General features: G+C 41.1%; 1 protein-coding gene across 3 annotated transcripts in view; it reads right to left on the minus strand.

Moving 5' to 3' along the window:
- Positions 1–9,305: 9,305 nt before the first annotated feature.
- Positions 9,306–16,091, minus strand: part of LOC126236546 (uncharacterized) — a 127,980-nt gene continuing 121,194 nt past the window's right edge. For 2 of the 3 annotated variants that reach the window (XM_049945941.1, XM_049945942.1), the window contains exons 2-3: positions 13,147–13,371; positions 9,807–10,189 (exon numbers count right to left, since the gene is read on the minus strand). In XM_049945941.1, coding sequence (XP_049801898.1) covers positions 10,128–10,189; positions 13,147–13,371 — 287 coding nt within the window. In that variant the 3' untranslated portion in view covers positions 9,807–10,127. Of the gene's footprint in view, positions 9,393–9,806; positions 10,190–13,146; positions 13,372–16,091 lie in introns of those variants that run through there. The other variant, XR_007544938.1, reaches the window with a different exon arrangement.

A 16,091-nucleotide genomic window follows, 5' to 3' on the forward strand; every position in this document is an offset into this window, starting at 1 on the left:
TATCGGCGGTGGTCGACGACGCCACCCGGCAGCAAACACGTAAGTTAATTGAACAGGTTACTGATTATTTTCATTTCGCGAATGGCCATTGTGAAGCAAAAAAGTGCTCGGAAAAGATGTTGGAGTGCTTGACATTTAATAATTTAATTAGAATGGTGTCAATGAGGATAAAGTCGTGTGATTTATGTCAGAAGGTGAAGGTGACAAATGTCATAAACAGGGGTCCAATGCAGACTATTAAACCCAACGATGTGTTGGATATAGCCGCGGTGGATATTTTCGGCCTGTTGCCAAAAACCACAGGAAATTTGGCGTATATCTTTGTGGTGGTCGAACTTTTCTCGAAATTTATGAAATTGTACCCACTGAGAAAAGCGACGGAAAGAGCTGTATACAATTTAATGATTTTGTATTATTTCCCAAAGTTAGGAAAGCCGAACTGTCTGTTGCCATATAACGGCGCTCAGATTTGTTCAAAATTATGGAAAGAAGGTATGGAGTGTAAGTAGGTATATGTGGTGCATATAGCCGCATATCATCCGTCCAGTAACCCGGCGGAATGGTATATGCACGAAATTTGGAGGATTATGTAGAACGTACTGCCATTAGAATCACCGAGCATGAGGGAAATACATTTCAGATTTTGAACAAATCATGAACTCGCTGTAACAAGAGAGTACAGGATGTACTCCAGAGGATAATCTACAGCAAAAGAAACACCAAGAGTTTGGTAGGAAAATTATTAGCGTCCCCACATGGCAAGGAAATGACTGTGGATGAAAAGAAAGACGCATTGAGAAACAAAATGGCTAAGCAAGCTGAGAGCAGGATTCGTCGGCATGACGAAAAATAGAAACTTCCAAAACCTGTCGTTGGTGACTTCTTTCTCGTGAAAGCTTACGAGAAGTCAAGCGAAACTGATCACGAAACATACAAATTTAAATTTGTTTATAATGGGCCATACCGAATAGTAAACATACCGCATACCAGTGCGTACTATTTTGAATACCCAGTGTCAAAAACGGGTTTTGGGATTAGAAATATTCTAAAGAAGTATGAACCAAGGGTTCAACCGACAATAATCAGACTTAAACGCTGTCTGAAGAAACCTAAATGAGTAAAGTAAAATAATAATATAGTACTTGTTAAAGCATGACATTGATAATAATGTATAAATATATATAGATGAGATTGTAACATAGTTTTCTAAGTTACAGGGATACGGAAATGTAAATATAGGTAGGAAGGCCTGTGCTTCTAGAAAGCCTTGAAATACAAGTGATGGTGAAAACGGGGTGAGCAAGGACTCACCGGGGAAATGAAAGTGGTTGAGAGTGACAAAGGGCGCACTAATAGCTCCACAAACGTAAGCAACGAAATGAGCAAGGGACGCTCTAGGGCGCATTGCCCTTATCTCTATTGTTTCCTTTTGTGTGACGTACAGACTTTCTCTGTTTTCAGGAGAATTTTGTTATTTAACTGTGTATTTGGTATACTGTATGTGTTAATGTTTTGGGCTAATCTTATAAGAGTAATATAGATAAATCTATAATATGAATAAAAGCAACTAAAGAGTAATGTGTAATTTAACGAAATGTGGACCGAATATTCAAAGATAAGAGGACGAGATGGAATAGTAGTTTATGTAATTATTGATTTTATCTAGATTTTTGTTTTTTGGTAAGGTGTTACCTTGCTGGAAGGTATAACAAAAATTTTGTTCATAGAGGAATAGAGTTTTACCAAAAAAACATTCCGTTAAGCTCATCCCTTCAGGAAGATTTAACGAAATGTGGGGCATATGTGATGCCACCGTTAAAAATTAAATAATTTTTTAAACAATTTTTGACGTTGCTTTAGGGTACTGGTATGTTGAAAGATCGATATTAAGTGTTACAGAAAGACGTAGAAGGAGTCAGCAAATATATGTGTGAAAGTGTTATGTTTGTATGCAAAGCTCTTTCACATAAAATAATTACTTCATTCCCAATTGTTAATTAACGATAAGGAAAATGTTATTGCCATTCAATGAAAAAATTTTAATGACTGTAACCACTTTCGTGATTAATATGTTAATCAATGTACAGAATAGGATGCGGGGAAGTACAGAGGGTTTTACGTGACCAGCTGAATTTTTAATATGGCTATCTGTCCTACCAATATAAGGTTGCAGCAATTAGGCAAGGTGCCTAGCTAAATCACGTGTTGGTCCGCCTGTAGCGCTGACAATTGGCCTCAACGGAATCTCGGGTTTATGCAATTTGGGTAAGCCATAAAGTCTAGGTTGGTACGCTTCTGTTTTACAAAGCACCTTCTTATCCTCGGAGGCGAATGAAGACGCTTACACCGGTCGATTAGTCATTCTTAAAATCTTGAAACATGGACGATAAAAAGTTTGGACAAGAAGAGAATAGAAGCTTTAGAAATGTGGTGCTACAGAAGAATGCTGAAGATTAGATGGGTAGATCACATAACTAATGAGGAAGTATTGAATAGGATTGGGGAGAATCGACGTCTGTGGCACAACTTGACTAGAAGAAGGGATCGGTTGGTAGGACATGTTCTGAGGCCTCAAGGGATCACCAATTTGGTACTGGAGGGCAGCGTGGAGGGTAAAAATCATAGAGGGATACCAAGAGATTAATACACTAAGCAGATTCAGAAGGATGTAGGTTGCGGTAGGTAGTGGGAGATGAAGAGGCTTGCACAGGATAGACTGGCGTGGAGAGATGCATCAAACCAGTCTCAGGACTGAAGACCACAACAACAACATCAAAATCTTGATAGACGGATCCTCTGAAATTTCTTGATTTATCCATGATAGTCCGCACTGTCCTGAATGAGGGTTGCATCCCCTGAATCTGCATTAAGAACAATAATGTTTTTATCTGCATTTATATCCATCAGCGCATTCCTTTGTGTCTGCGAGAAATTACTGTTGGGTGGCTTGCATGTACGTAAAATTCTAGCCGTTTCCATCCTAATTTCGTCAGCAGACTTCTGTGGAAGCTGACGGATACCTGCCTCAATATTTGCTACAATATCCTCTGTGGGTACGTTTTGGGGCGTCACAGCAAAATTGCCTCCTTTCTCTAGTACAGAAATTTCAACTTTCGACAAATCTTTATCAGGCAGGTTATTCTTCGAAAATTTATGCTCCAAGTCATCACCAGTCCTGTTTCCTCGTCATGTTTGTTGTGTAATGACGGTTTGAAAGTTAAATTGCTTGTTTGTTTAATAATTGAATAAAAGGTACAATAAGTAAATTCGTTATCATTACGAACTGCTTCATAGTAGAGACAGACAGACTTTCAATCTAAGGCCGGCCGTGGTGGCCAAGCGGTTTTTCGCGCTCTAGTTCGGAACCGAGCGGCCGCTACAGTCGCAAGTTCTAATTCTGCCTCGGGCATGGGTGATGTCCTTAGGTTAGTTAGGTTTAAGTAGTTCTAAGTTATAGGGGACTGATGACCTCAGATGTTAAGTCCCCTAGTGCTCAGAGCCATTTGTGCCATTCTTCAATCTAAGTATTTGCTTTGGTTTTTAACACCATCTTTAAATTTGGTCGCTTTATTCAAAGCAATAAACTACAGTCTATTGAATAACATTAATTTTGCTACAAATTTAAATTTGCTTTGCTTACTAATTCATGATTAACGTAACAAGTTTTTCAAAAGTAAAGATGGCTGCCACTTGGCCAATTTTAGTTTACTACCTTTTAGTTTCGAAGTAAATTCACGTAAAAAAAAAAGAATAACAGCCGTTGAAACGCACTGTCAACACTAAAAGTAAGTAAAAAAAAAAAAACGCTTAAAGATTTCAAAACTGCTCCATCAGACCTGGCCAACGAAAATAAAGTTTTGGGAATAGTTTTTCTTACAGTGGGCCTAATTAAGGTAAGGTTTCGAGACTGCTGTGGTGTGCTACTGCGGTGTGGATGGATCTGACAGCTGGTAGGTTAAACATTGTACAATCCTGTGTGCTCCACCGAATTTGCGCATGGAGCCCCTTTATCCACATTGTGCTTTGAGTAGGAGCCCACGTTAAATGATCGCCTTGCAGTGTAAAGTCCATTAGGTTACACCAGTCACAGATTTCCTTGAACGTAGAAAGTTTATTAACAATATTTGCAGTAACAATTTTCACTGTAAAGTATACGTGAGCAGGGGTGACTGAATGGCTGTATTGTGACTTGAGAAAAGTAGTGGAACGCGGCCGTGGAGACACCGTTAAGATTTTTTATGCCAGAGTCCCAGAGTCCGCTAAGCGTCAGAGGAGGGGTGGCCGCTGCCCGCTTACAAAGGACTTCCGCTTTCGTCCGGACGGCTGGCGCAGGACTTTCACTCAGCAGCATACAACTAACGTTATTATGTACACTGAAAATGTAATCATTTAAACAAAATTAGTACAAAGAAAGACATAAGAAATGACGTACGTAGTTAACCGTTTTTTTTTCCAAATACGTTTCGTAAAGACAGTACGATACCGTTCGATTTCGTACGAGAATTATTTAATGCTACGAATCGGTCACACGTGGAATCGGCGGGTTCGGTCACATGACGACGGCCATTTTTGTGTTGCCGCTAGTGCTGACAGTGTGTGTGTTATCTTTATGGACTTTCAGTGAAAGCCGAACTATTAATTTGGTTTCCATCGCACTTACTTGTTGCAGTTTTGTCTTGAAAGTGGCAAGGTGTGCTTCTGCAGATATATTAGAGGTTGTCAACGGTATCTCCCGCCTGTATTGCTGTAAGTTTTTTTGAAGGTTGTATACGCCGCGATACACTCGGTCTGATACTGCATTCGTTTGACGAATGGAGAAGATAGAGAAATTACAGGGAATGAAACAGGCGAAAGGGAACGCAGATATCTATGGTGGCCGAGTTAGAGTGGATGTAAAATATAAACTGGCAATGGCAAGAAGGGTGTCTTCGAAGGAGAGAAATATGTTAACATCGAATATAAATTAACGAGTAGGACATATTACCTTAAAATATTTGTTGGGACTGTAGTCGTGTATGGAAGTGAAACATGGACAATAAACAGTTTAGGCAAGTATTAAAAAGAAACCTTTAAAATGAGGTGCAACAGAATAATGTTAAAGATTAGATTGCTACATCATGTAATTAATAAGAAGGCACTGAACAGAATTTCGGGGAAAAGAAAATTGTGGGCTGAACCTGACTAGATAAAGGGATCAGTTAAAACCATACCTTCTGAGACATAAAGAGGCTTGGAGAGCTCCTTCCAATCATAACGTAAACAACAAGAACTACCACTGAGCAACACTCATGTTTTGTAGCCGTTTGTAATTTCAGTAATTGTTAATACATACTCTTGTCAGCTAACTTCCTTAATCAATATACACGGTGATGAATAAATGCCAGCATGCGAATTTTTAACTAGAGCCGAATCAAAAATTTATCTCTCAAATTAAGATGAGGTGCGTTTAGGAAACACATATTGGGTGAAAGCGAGGAGTTATGAACTGTCACATCGTGTAGGGCATCGGAATGTAAAGAGGACTGTGTGTCATCCCACATAACCGTGCCAGACCTTGCAGGTCACTGAGTGGTCCGATGAGACATCAAACCTACAGCCTCATTCAGCCGTTGTTCAAATCCCCGTCAGGTTTCTTTTTCATTTTTTGGATTCACGATCCCTAGCTCTTGCCGTTTGTATGTTGGGAATCATTTCAACACAGGACAATGGCCTATAGAGGATCGTGACATATGGCGTGAGAGTTGGATCCATTAACCTGAGTGTATGAGTCTACTGACGGCATAGTGGGCAACCATGGCCACTCCTGTCAAGATTATATACGGCAGCTTCCCGATGAAACGGACAAAATATAAATATCTTAATATGTTTTGGATTCTGAGTGTTTCCGATCAATGGGCTGCTGTTGCTCGTGCTTATGCTACACACTACCACAGAAGACGCCATCTTGATGAGAATGGTTTTCCTCACCTGAAGCACAGTCTTCTGGGAAACGGGTAAACTTCGTATACAAGTAATGCACAGAAGTCGCCCAAGGATAAAACCTAATACACAAACAGATAACACAATTCTTTAAACCATTCTATTACATCACCAAAAGCAGTTCGAGATATATGAAAAACTAGTTTTTGAAGTGATGTACAATGATCTGTTTCTGTATCATAGCAAGCTAATTCAGCACCATCGACCGACAGACCGAAATGGAAGAGTATAGCTATGTGACTGTATTCTGGACCAAGTAAAGATAGCGAACATTTTAAAACTAACGTGGGATACACTGACGAAACTACCTTCACTCGTGAAGCTATTTTCAACTCACATCAATCATTATTGATTGAAACACAACCTGCATGTCACCTGTAAACGTGACATTTCACAACCGCCATGTAGCGCTCAAGGGTTGCAGGAAGTCGGAACGGCAGGGAGGTATTGTTTGGCAGAGAGGGGTGACTTACGCCCAAGCGTGCAGAGAAAAACCGGCAACTGTTTCGTTTACTTGACTGCATCGATGTTAAACAACAGACCATCCACCGATCCCAGTGATGGCGCCACGTGGCGTTCATGCGTGGATCAGCACCAATACCAGTGGTGGAATCTGCTGCATCGTCGTCCGGCCACCCTGCGTTGCAGACGTAGCGCTCCTACTCACGTCACAGCTAAGGGGTCGCAGCGGGTTTTGGCTGCATAGGTAGCCTGGGACGTGGGTGGCGACTCCCTCAAACACAACTTGTGGAACCCACTTACAGCGCCGAAGGGAAAACATCTTTCAGCCTTTGTTGTAGTTAGCCGTAGCAGCCAGGGCTTATTCGTGAGTGACCGCAGACTGCTCTTCACCCGGGGGGTCGCTAGTTGGTGCCTCCGACCCGCCCCAGCCAATAGCAGCCTGCAGTCCCCAAGACAATGTCATCCAGAGAACGGAAGTTAGCGGCCATCTCGCTGCTCGCGACGGTGCAGCATCAGCCCGCCCCGCCACAGCTATAGCGCGTCCGTACAGCAGAGCTTGGTAGTAGTTACAGCAGTTCGGTTCTGCCGCCGAGATTCATCACCAGCATGTCGTCGAGGTTGGCGTGCAATTTAAACAATCGTTATTCACTCGCCTTCAAGCTACACCGCAGACGTATTTCCTCTGGAGGAAACAAGTGGAGCGCTCTTTAATAGTTACAGCGTCAGGTTCCCTCAACCCTCTTCGGTCACTACATACAATTCATTAGCTGCACTTCTATCTGCAATGTATCGGTTATTCACAACATGTCCGTTCCCTGTGCTGCCCTGATTTCATCACACTTGTATACAGTGCCCGCCGTGCCTTGCCTTCACTCCTACGTGCGGCGTCGTAAACCTGCGTCCCCGCATCGTTTGCTATATATCAACGTCACCCGCGAAGTAATATGATGTGACATTCGGTTAGTAACTATTACCTTCCAGCCATAGGTGCGAGAAATTTAGAAGAATTCAGAAAATACCACCCAGTACATGGCAACATTAATCTACAGGCTAGAATCATGAAAGAAGTGCTTTTGACCCCTTACCTATTACTGGACAATTTGCATATGCCGTTGCATCGTTCGTTCCTTTGGAATACATTACATGATGCGTTTGAAAAGTTTCTCTAGGTATTCAGTAACACTTTAGGTTTCGGAACGATGGTACAGTGCAACACATTGGAATAGAAGAATCTCCAAGGAAATGGATCAATCATGGATTTTCGATGTTCTCGACTCTACAATCTCCCGACATTAATCCACTGGAGCCTAATTTGGTGTGTGAGTGGAGGAGGGATGGAAAGTGGACAAAAAATGAAGCAGACGTGTTGTGTAGGTTCCAGCAACGTATGATGCAGTTAGTTGCGAAATTTGCAAATGCAAGGTAGTTGAACGCCTTTCCGAAAGTGAAATTTGTTCGTGTGTCTACGTACCGGAACTGTGAAGATAAGCTTGCACGATGGATGTCTAGAATGGAATTATAATGTGTAACGTAATGTGCAATTTAATGTCCTCTACGTATTGCGTCTTTTGTACCTCATTGGATACCGACGATGTTATTGTGTGCACTATTATTTTCAACTGTTTTTAATTATCTCATGGACAGTGTAAAACAGACGTTTTATATGTAAGAAGTTTATGTTATGTCTTAATGTTTAAATAAAGACAGATAGAAAAAGATAACATACCACAATGGAGGTTTCAACTGGATACTGTTTGATGCTTTAACCGAAAAAGAATGTTTGGAGCAAATTCAACTTGAACATCTGAGTCTCCGATTCCCATGGCATTTTCTCGTCTCACCGAGCTAATGGGAGAGCTCCACCTCAGCCCAGAATTAGTGCTACTTGTTCTTAGCCCCGCTGCATGCAGTAACAGCATTACCAGAGCCTCATTTTCTGAAAAGCATTTCTGTTAACCAGCGAGTCGGACTAAGGTTAGGTAGATACACTTTTGTCTTGAACTGGGATGAGAAATCAAATGTCTACCGTGACGTGCGGCATTTTTTCTCAATCGTGTGCACTGTTGTCTACTCCTATCAAGCTAATTATTTGTTTTGCGGCCATTTCGGATTTATATTTAATTTTAGTACTGAGCAGAATAAATTTATGATTAATGTATGGTTCGCTTAATCTAACTGATAACGATTTTCTTACCTGTCTCGATTTATCTTTCTGTTTATTGGTGTAACACAATTTAGTAGCTTTCGTTTTGCATCTTACTTTTTTTTGGATATCTGATGTTACCCAAGAAAAAATAAAAGAAAGTACTGATAAGACGGGTTGTATGCCTCCGAGTTTTTCATTGTGTTAACAATGCAGGTTACCCTATTACGCGTCGTGCATATTACTCGGTCGACTTTCACGATTCCATAACGCAATTGCTACCCTCTGCCGATCGAGGGCTACGTACTGTAGCGTGTGACATCGCGGTGTGTTACGTAACTGTGGCAGAGCTCGAGATACTGCTTGTTGTATTCCTTCAAGAAACTGGAAAGACGAATCGAAGAGTTCTTGCACAGATGGAGCTACCTTTCCTTGATCATGACAACGACACAGCATGTACATGCGACATATGTAACAACCCGACACCTTGTATACGAGGTAACAGATCATCGTCCATACACCCCGACTATGCCCCATCCGCCCGTCATCTTTTTCCAAAACTCGATGAAAACTTTTAGAGGATTTCACTTTGATAGTGATGAAGCGGAGGAAGTAGAAGTAATGTTATGGCCCCTTCAACAAAGTCAAACATTCTTCAGAGAGGGTATCAAGAAACTGTTCTCTTGTTTGGATAAACATAGTGACAGGAAGAATGAGGATGTAGAGTGTTAATAAAGTTTATTTTATTTAAAAAGCTTTATAAGTTTTCACATATAAAAATTCGGAGGCATTACTTTTCGGCACGCACCTTTACTTACGCTTCAATCGGCAAGATCTAGTAAATGAGACGGTACGCGGTCACTTTTATTACTTCGATAATGCGAACACGCATCTTGGCGCGATGTTTCAAATAGCTTGCAATAAATTTATATAGAACCGTGAGATATGACACCATTTCCTCTGGATTACAAATTTTTCACTTATTTCCCAGGCCAGGTAAGGCCCAGCCGTGGCGTCAGTCGTGAGTCTTTGCTGTGGCCGCCGGTGTCCTCGTGGCAGGCAGTGTGTTAAGGTTGGAAGTGGACATTGGGAATATAGGAGGTCAGCGTGGATGACGGATGAAATGCGTTTGATGTTATTAATAACAAGCCGTAGTTTGTCAGTATTTACGTGAACCTGTAGGTAGAGAAATATCTTCTACCGTTTAATATAACAGTTGACGTCATGAAACTACACTTTTATTGCGTCGGCATACAACTGTTATAGAAACAACAGAAACATAAAAAGAATACAAATGCAAAGTTTTTAGTACTAATCTTTACAGTAATGATATTTACTGCATGTCGTGAAGTAATCAGAAACTGACACACAATAGGATGTGTAGATTCGACCGGATATTTTTAAGTATAAGAGTCACGTTCTGACACTCTTCCAGTTTCTTGGCTCCTCTGGAAACAGCAGATGTCTTCAGTCAGCAGTCCAGCTATTTATTCTCCACTCCGTCGCAGACGATTCAATCTGAGCCAACTGATTTGTAATACTCCTAGTTCCTGGGACAATCTGACAGGTATGGTTTGCATTGACTCTTTGGTTTCACCACGTAAACTGCAATGAAGAGGAATGTGCTTTATTAAAGATAGGAAGTACAAAAATAACATAGCAGTTTAATTTTACTAGTGATAAGACAACGGTAAGTCTTCACCTTTTTTACATAGCACGAATTTCACTGTCAGCATTGTGGCAAGATTATGTTACGGTCGTGTATCAGAGATAATGTGGGGTCACACAGTGTGCTATGTTACAGGGTTCCTATTCTTACAGGTACTATAGCAGACCGTTGGAAGATTGGCGACGCGAATAAACCTGACTTATAGCTTATTTCGAAAGTTTAAGAATGTCACTAGAACCACGTTCCTCTAGGAGGGTAATGCTCCTGACGTGCGAAGCATTCAGTGAGCAACGCATGTCTCCTGTGACGAGGTAAATGACGATAACCTGAGGGACCTCGGTTTCGTTTGCTGGGAACTGATCTGGCGATCTCTGAGTTTTTGTTTAGGGAATGGTCAGCACCGCCGGTCCCCAGTAACCGTAAAACTTTGTCGTACGTGAGACCATCTTAACAGTAGAACGATCCAACGTGACGGGATGAAATGCGTTTACTCTGTCCTTCGTGTACAGGTCGGGAACGGTATTCCGCCGTCCAAACGTTCGCCCAACCCATAACGAACACCCTTTTGTTGCAAAAAGAAATAGAGAAATCAGTCGTCTTGACAGTGATGACAGCTACTGACAACAAAATTTGCACTCTTGACAGTTTAATTAACAACAGTGTTATGTAAATACTAATGCTTATCTTAAAGAAAGGACTGAATGAAAGAATACCATATGATACGAAACAGAAAGAATTCAAGAAATTATTATTTACGAAGGTTAAACCCCAGACCATAAATTGACCAAAGATAACATTTTTCCTAGAAGAGGGTTGTAGCCCCATCGAGCTGTACGATTGCGGTGACTACAATGTAACTCGGCAATGGAGATGTTAACTTCATTTCTCTCTTGTACTCTTGCAATAGTAGTACGCATGTTAAGCGCTGCTAGGTTATTTAAAGACGATCTGAAGTTTAAAAGTTTTACGGTTGGAATTATTAGTCAGAAGTGGGACTGAAGTAAAATCATCTTTACCGTTTAGACAGACAACGGGATAGTTGATTGCTGATTTGTGATGGGACTTAGCCTTCGTGATACTTAATAGTCACCAGCATCAAAGGATACAGATAGAGACTCATCGCTGACATAAATTCAATTATTAGACTTGAATAGACAACAGATAAACGCAATCACAAAGAATTTACAATTTCGCCGTACTGTCAGAAGCTATCGTCAAAGTCAGAACTGCGGATGCTAAACGACGCAATCACCCTGTAGATTCACTGAATGAATCCGGTACCTTTCTCCATCACTCAGAATGCCAAGTTTGGAGAGCGCAAGATCACCGAAATGTTATTTGTTTTGAGAGACACCAAACGTTTCTAGTGGTGAGACCTTCAGTTTTCCCCAACTCTAGAAGATTTACATTTTATCAGAGTTTGGAGAATTATTCTCTTTGAATTGCGCCCATGTTACTCTGCACGATCCCTGTGAAATTACGGGCTTCAGCTCTGTGTGAGATGCGAGGCCACCTTCTGTTTATTAATCGTCCGCAGTATTATTGCATGTGGGACTGGGGCATTTCGGTCGGCTCAACATGAGTTTTAATCGTGATATTTTGCTAGGACACGATGGGCAATTTCACAGTATAGGCACAGCTGTTCTGAAAGCTTCGCTAGATGGTGCGTTTTCCTTAACCACTGTTCTTGATGACTGCAATGTATCAGCCTGCTTACAGAAGTGGCCACGAAAAGCCAAACTAAATAATGTCGTGGTTGTATAGTAACAAACTTACTATACATGTAGATTTTGCCGCTTGTTTTCTAGACATTTTCATCTAAATATTCATTATTTATCTTTCATGTACTCTTGTACTAACCAACACGCGTGCAGGCACAACTTCTAACGCAGTGGAAATCTTAACCAGTAATACGACAACCGCACATCTTCTTCTTTCGCGATATTTTGGTCTGGCCTAAGTAACGTGGTTTTATAAGGTATTTTTTTTTTTCAACCTTCACTGACTACTAATTAAAATGTGTGGCATGCTGCCCGATATTTGGGAAATTTTTTGCAATGGTTATACGGTTGATTGCTAGTACAGTGTGTCATCGCCTATAAGTAGCATATATTTCGGTCCGATATTACATTGTAGATGTCTCACTAAGACAATGAATGAGTCTGTGCCCTAATTTAATGCCATCATGATGTTTCCGATAAAATGTAGTCCAGTACGTTCACTTATCATTGCCCAGTTCACCTAATTCTTCGTATCTATGTCAACGAGTCGTTAAAATTTTCACTTCTTTGAACTGGCAAGACTATTTCTACTTGTTCCTAAGCGTATGACGGGTACTGTTTACACACACTAATCCAGTTGTCGGCCTTCTACAGGGTATGAAGAAAAGTGTACGTTGCCTATCGGTTTATAGTGTTAAGCTTAGTATAGGTGTGTGTACTTCGCTGCCAACACATTCACTGCGAAAATTAACCACACGCTACGGACCGCGGCACTTGTGGCAACTTCCGTCGCCTGTTAAAATATCTTTTCGTAAAATGTTGAAACTATGGCCCATTGCGTACTTCATGTCGCGATACACGACATAATCCTCCTAAAAGAATTCAAGGGTGTCTAGTGAAAAGCATGCAGCAGTTTTAAGGGGCAAGAAAATTACTATAAAAGGTGGACTAAATATGCGCAGCAAATTGCTCTGAATGGTTTTGGTGGAGAATCATGAAGACTTGCAATTTCGTAATTTCGGTGAGGCAAGGGTAGCCACAGTTCCTTGATGATTTGATTTCACTCATATTTTCACTTTCGCTGTGGGACCATTCGCGAATTTTTATGCTGAACAAACTGGTTTTATCTTCTCAATTTTGAACAGAAAACAGTTCTGTTTAAAGTAACTTACCTTTCGGTAGTTGGTTGTAGCAATAATACAGCTTCACCGAATTAGCATACAAGTAGAACTTGTCTGCTGCGACACAAATGGTATCATCGTCATCTTCCGTGTAGGACGACCTCCCCAGAAAACTACTCTCAGCCGTGATATTGCCGGTGCTTAGAGTCTCATTCCCGATGTTGGCGGTGGTCGACTCTTCTGGTTGTCCGTGGACCTCCGCCACTGCTACCAGTGCTGTAAAAGTCAGTGAACATAGTTACAGATGGCTATTTCGTCTAATGGATTTTAATGCAACTCTCCCACTTAGCACTGCAACGCTACTGTATGTTATATATGTGTTACTTGAACAGTCCACTCGTCCCTGAAAATAAAAAAGAACGAATCAACAGCGACATGCACGCTATGTTCATATCGGACAAGTTCTCGTAATTAATTTCGTGTTCCAATATACAATGACAGTGGTCTTTCAAGTCCTTGTTGGATTGTTATTATCTCATAATTAAATTGACAATATTAGTTCTTTCCTCACTTATATTTGGGAAGGTTTGCCTTTTTAGTAAGGCTCTGCCACACTGAAGGCTAGCCAGATATTTGGCTGATAAAGTTAGGTTCTTCATTGGTTTTGACATCAGACAGCCCGCTCTACCCTTAGTAGTAAAGAATGAAAAGGTATTGCAGAAGCTGGAAGCCTTCCTCGTTACGATCATGTAGCTGGGGTTTCACTGAAAAGCACACATATCTCCAAGTGGACGGCTCTGTAAAGTCTTTTGCTCCTCATCAAGATAATGAACGTAACCTATTAAAATATTGTCCCTGTTCCGTCCTCTGAAACTCACGTGATAGAGAAGATTAATAAGTGCCATTAGTATTTGTTTGTTTCTCTGTTACATTCAAACTAAATTTAGAGGTGAGGAAGTGACAGCCTTGCATGGAGCGTCTCACATAACTTCTTGTGATGTTCCGAAAATTGTACGATGGGAGACATCAGAGTCATTTCACTATCTACGTTTAGTCCAAGACACTAGTACATACACGGTTCCGTCACAGGAATGTGACCACCGCCTTTGTTCGACATCAACGCGAGATAACCACTCAATGACGGTAGGGCTCAGTATTAACGCTGGAGGCTATGTAAAGATCATCAGGGAGCCGCGGGGGACAGTGCAATAGTTGTCATAATGCGGAAACGAAACTATTTATCTGACGTCCAAAGGGGTATGATTATTGCCTTTCAGGCAGAGAGTGGATGCACGCCTCAGTTTGTAAACTGTTCAAGTGTCACCCTGCTTAAAGTGAAGTGTGCATGGTAAAACTGCACTATCTAAAACTGACAGCATGACCAGTGGGGCAACATTGACCATAGATGACAGAAGTGAGAGACAGCTGCGGAGATGTGTACGGATGAACAGGCATGGTACAGTTGAGGGAAAGACGCCCCAGATGAACCACGGGGCTACCAGCAGTGTCTGCTCAACGATTATCGCGCGAAAGTCGTTGTTTTCCGCTGTCCACAGTAGGTTAAAGATTCGTACGCTCACGTCGACTGCTGATCACCGGCGACGAAGGCTTCAATTTTCACTCCAATACCTGAACCGGACCTGCTTTGAGCGGCCGTCTGAGGCGAAAGACGTTTTATGCTCGATTGGGTATAAGGTGGGTGGCTTATAGGGCGTGAAACGTCTCAAGGCAAACAACCTGCAATGAGTGAGGGAGCGTTATGGTCTGAGGAATGTATTCGTGTCGGTGATTCTTCATAAAGGAAGCCATAATCGATCTAAACTACTATGCGTTTGTGCTTGAGGACCGTGTCCACCCCTCCATGCAGTTAAATGTCCTTCGGTACGATGGCATCTACCAAGAACACAATACATCCTGTCACTTTTGGATCTGTAGTTTGCTCTTAATATGAGTGGACATGTTTCCTTCTGTTCTTTGGAATGAGATCTCAATATGGTAACTTTAGGGCTCTTGTACTTCTCTTTATACTCTATGGTCAAGAAATGTGTTTCCAGTAATTGCAGTTTTATTTTATTATGCAATTGTTTTGTTGGATACTTGTTGTCAGTTTCACTACGTAGTTTTCTGTAAAGAATATAAGAGTTTTTTCACTGCACTCGCTTTCTTCAGTAGCGTCTATTATGTGGCCAGTATTTGGCTTTCTAATTCTTACATGATTCTCCCCCAGTTTTTTTTGTTTATGCCACTTATTGTTTAACATGTTTTTTATGTGCCTGTTCGTACTTATCTTTACCTTTCTTTAATCCCTTTGTTAGTAGTTTGTTTAGTTAGTGACTTGTAGCGCAATTTTCGTTGCTGTTCATTATTGCAGTACATCTTACGTTTGTAAGTCCCTCTTATAGTTTTTACAGATACATTTGAAATGCAACGCATGGGAAAATTTCTAGCCAGCACACCGAAACATTTCATAGAGGCTACGAAGAACGTGACATCTTACGTTACAGTTCAATGTGCACAAACAAACGTTGTGAATTGACTCAATCTCTGTGTTTTGAAGGCGGTGTGAAATGCGTTAGAAGATATTCCAAAAATATTATCCTTGAATAGCTGAAATTATATTCTATGATTTACATTTTCTGGTTTTTTAATTGCAGTGAGGACGAAACAGACGACCGCATGGGAAAAATCGTTGAATTACACACACGCAGACAAATGATCGAAAACTTATGTTGCTTCCAACAACACTAAGGTAAAATAAAATTGCGAAAACTATTGTCAGCAAAACGTAACTGGATCAGTAACATTTTTGTTTTATAACTAAAGCTGGCGTCCTCTTTTCACCATTCCCACAAGAGGTGTTGCGTGCACATTCCAGCTTAACGTCATGGTTCTTTACTTCTCAAGTGTAAAAGGATTCCAAAACCAGTCACTAACTCTCAAAATACATATAGCTATTAAATAGTAGGTCGAAGTACTGATTTCGCTTTCCCGAATCT

This window comes from Schistocerca nitens, chromosome 2 (assembly GCF_023898315.1).
Source record: "Schistocerca nitens isolate TAMUIC-IGC-003100 chromosome 2, iqSchNite1.1, whole genome shotgun sequence".
NCBI classification, from domain to species: Eukaryota; Metazoa; Arthropoda; class Insecta; order Orthoptera; family Acrididae; genus Schistocerca; species Schistocerca nitens.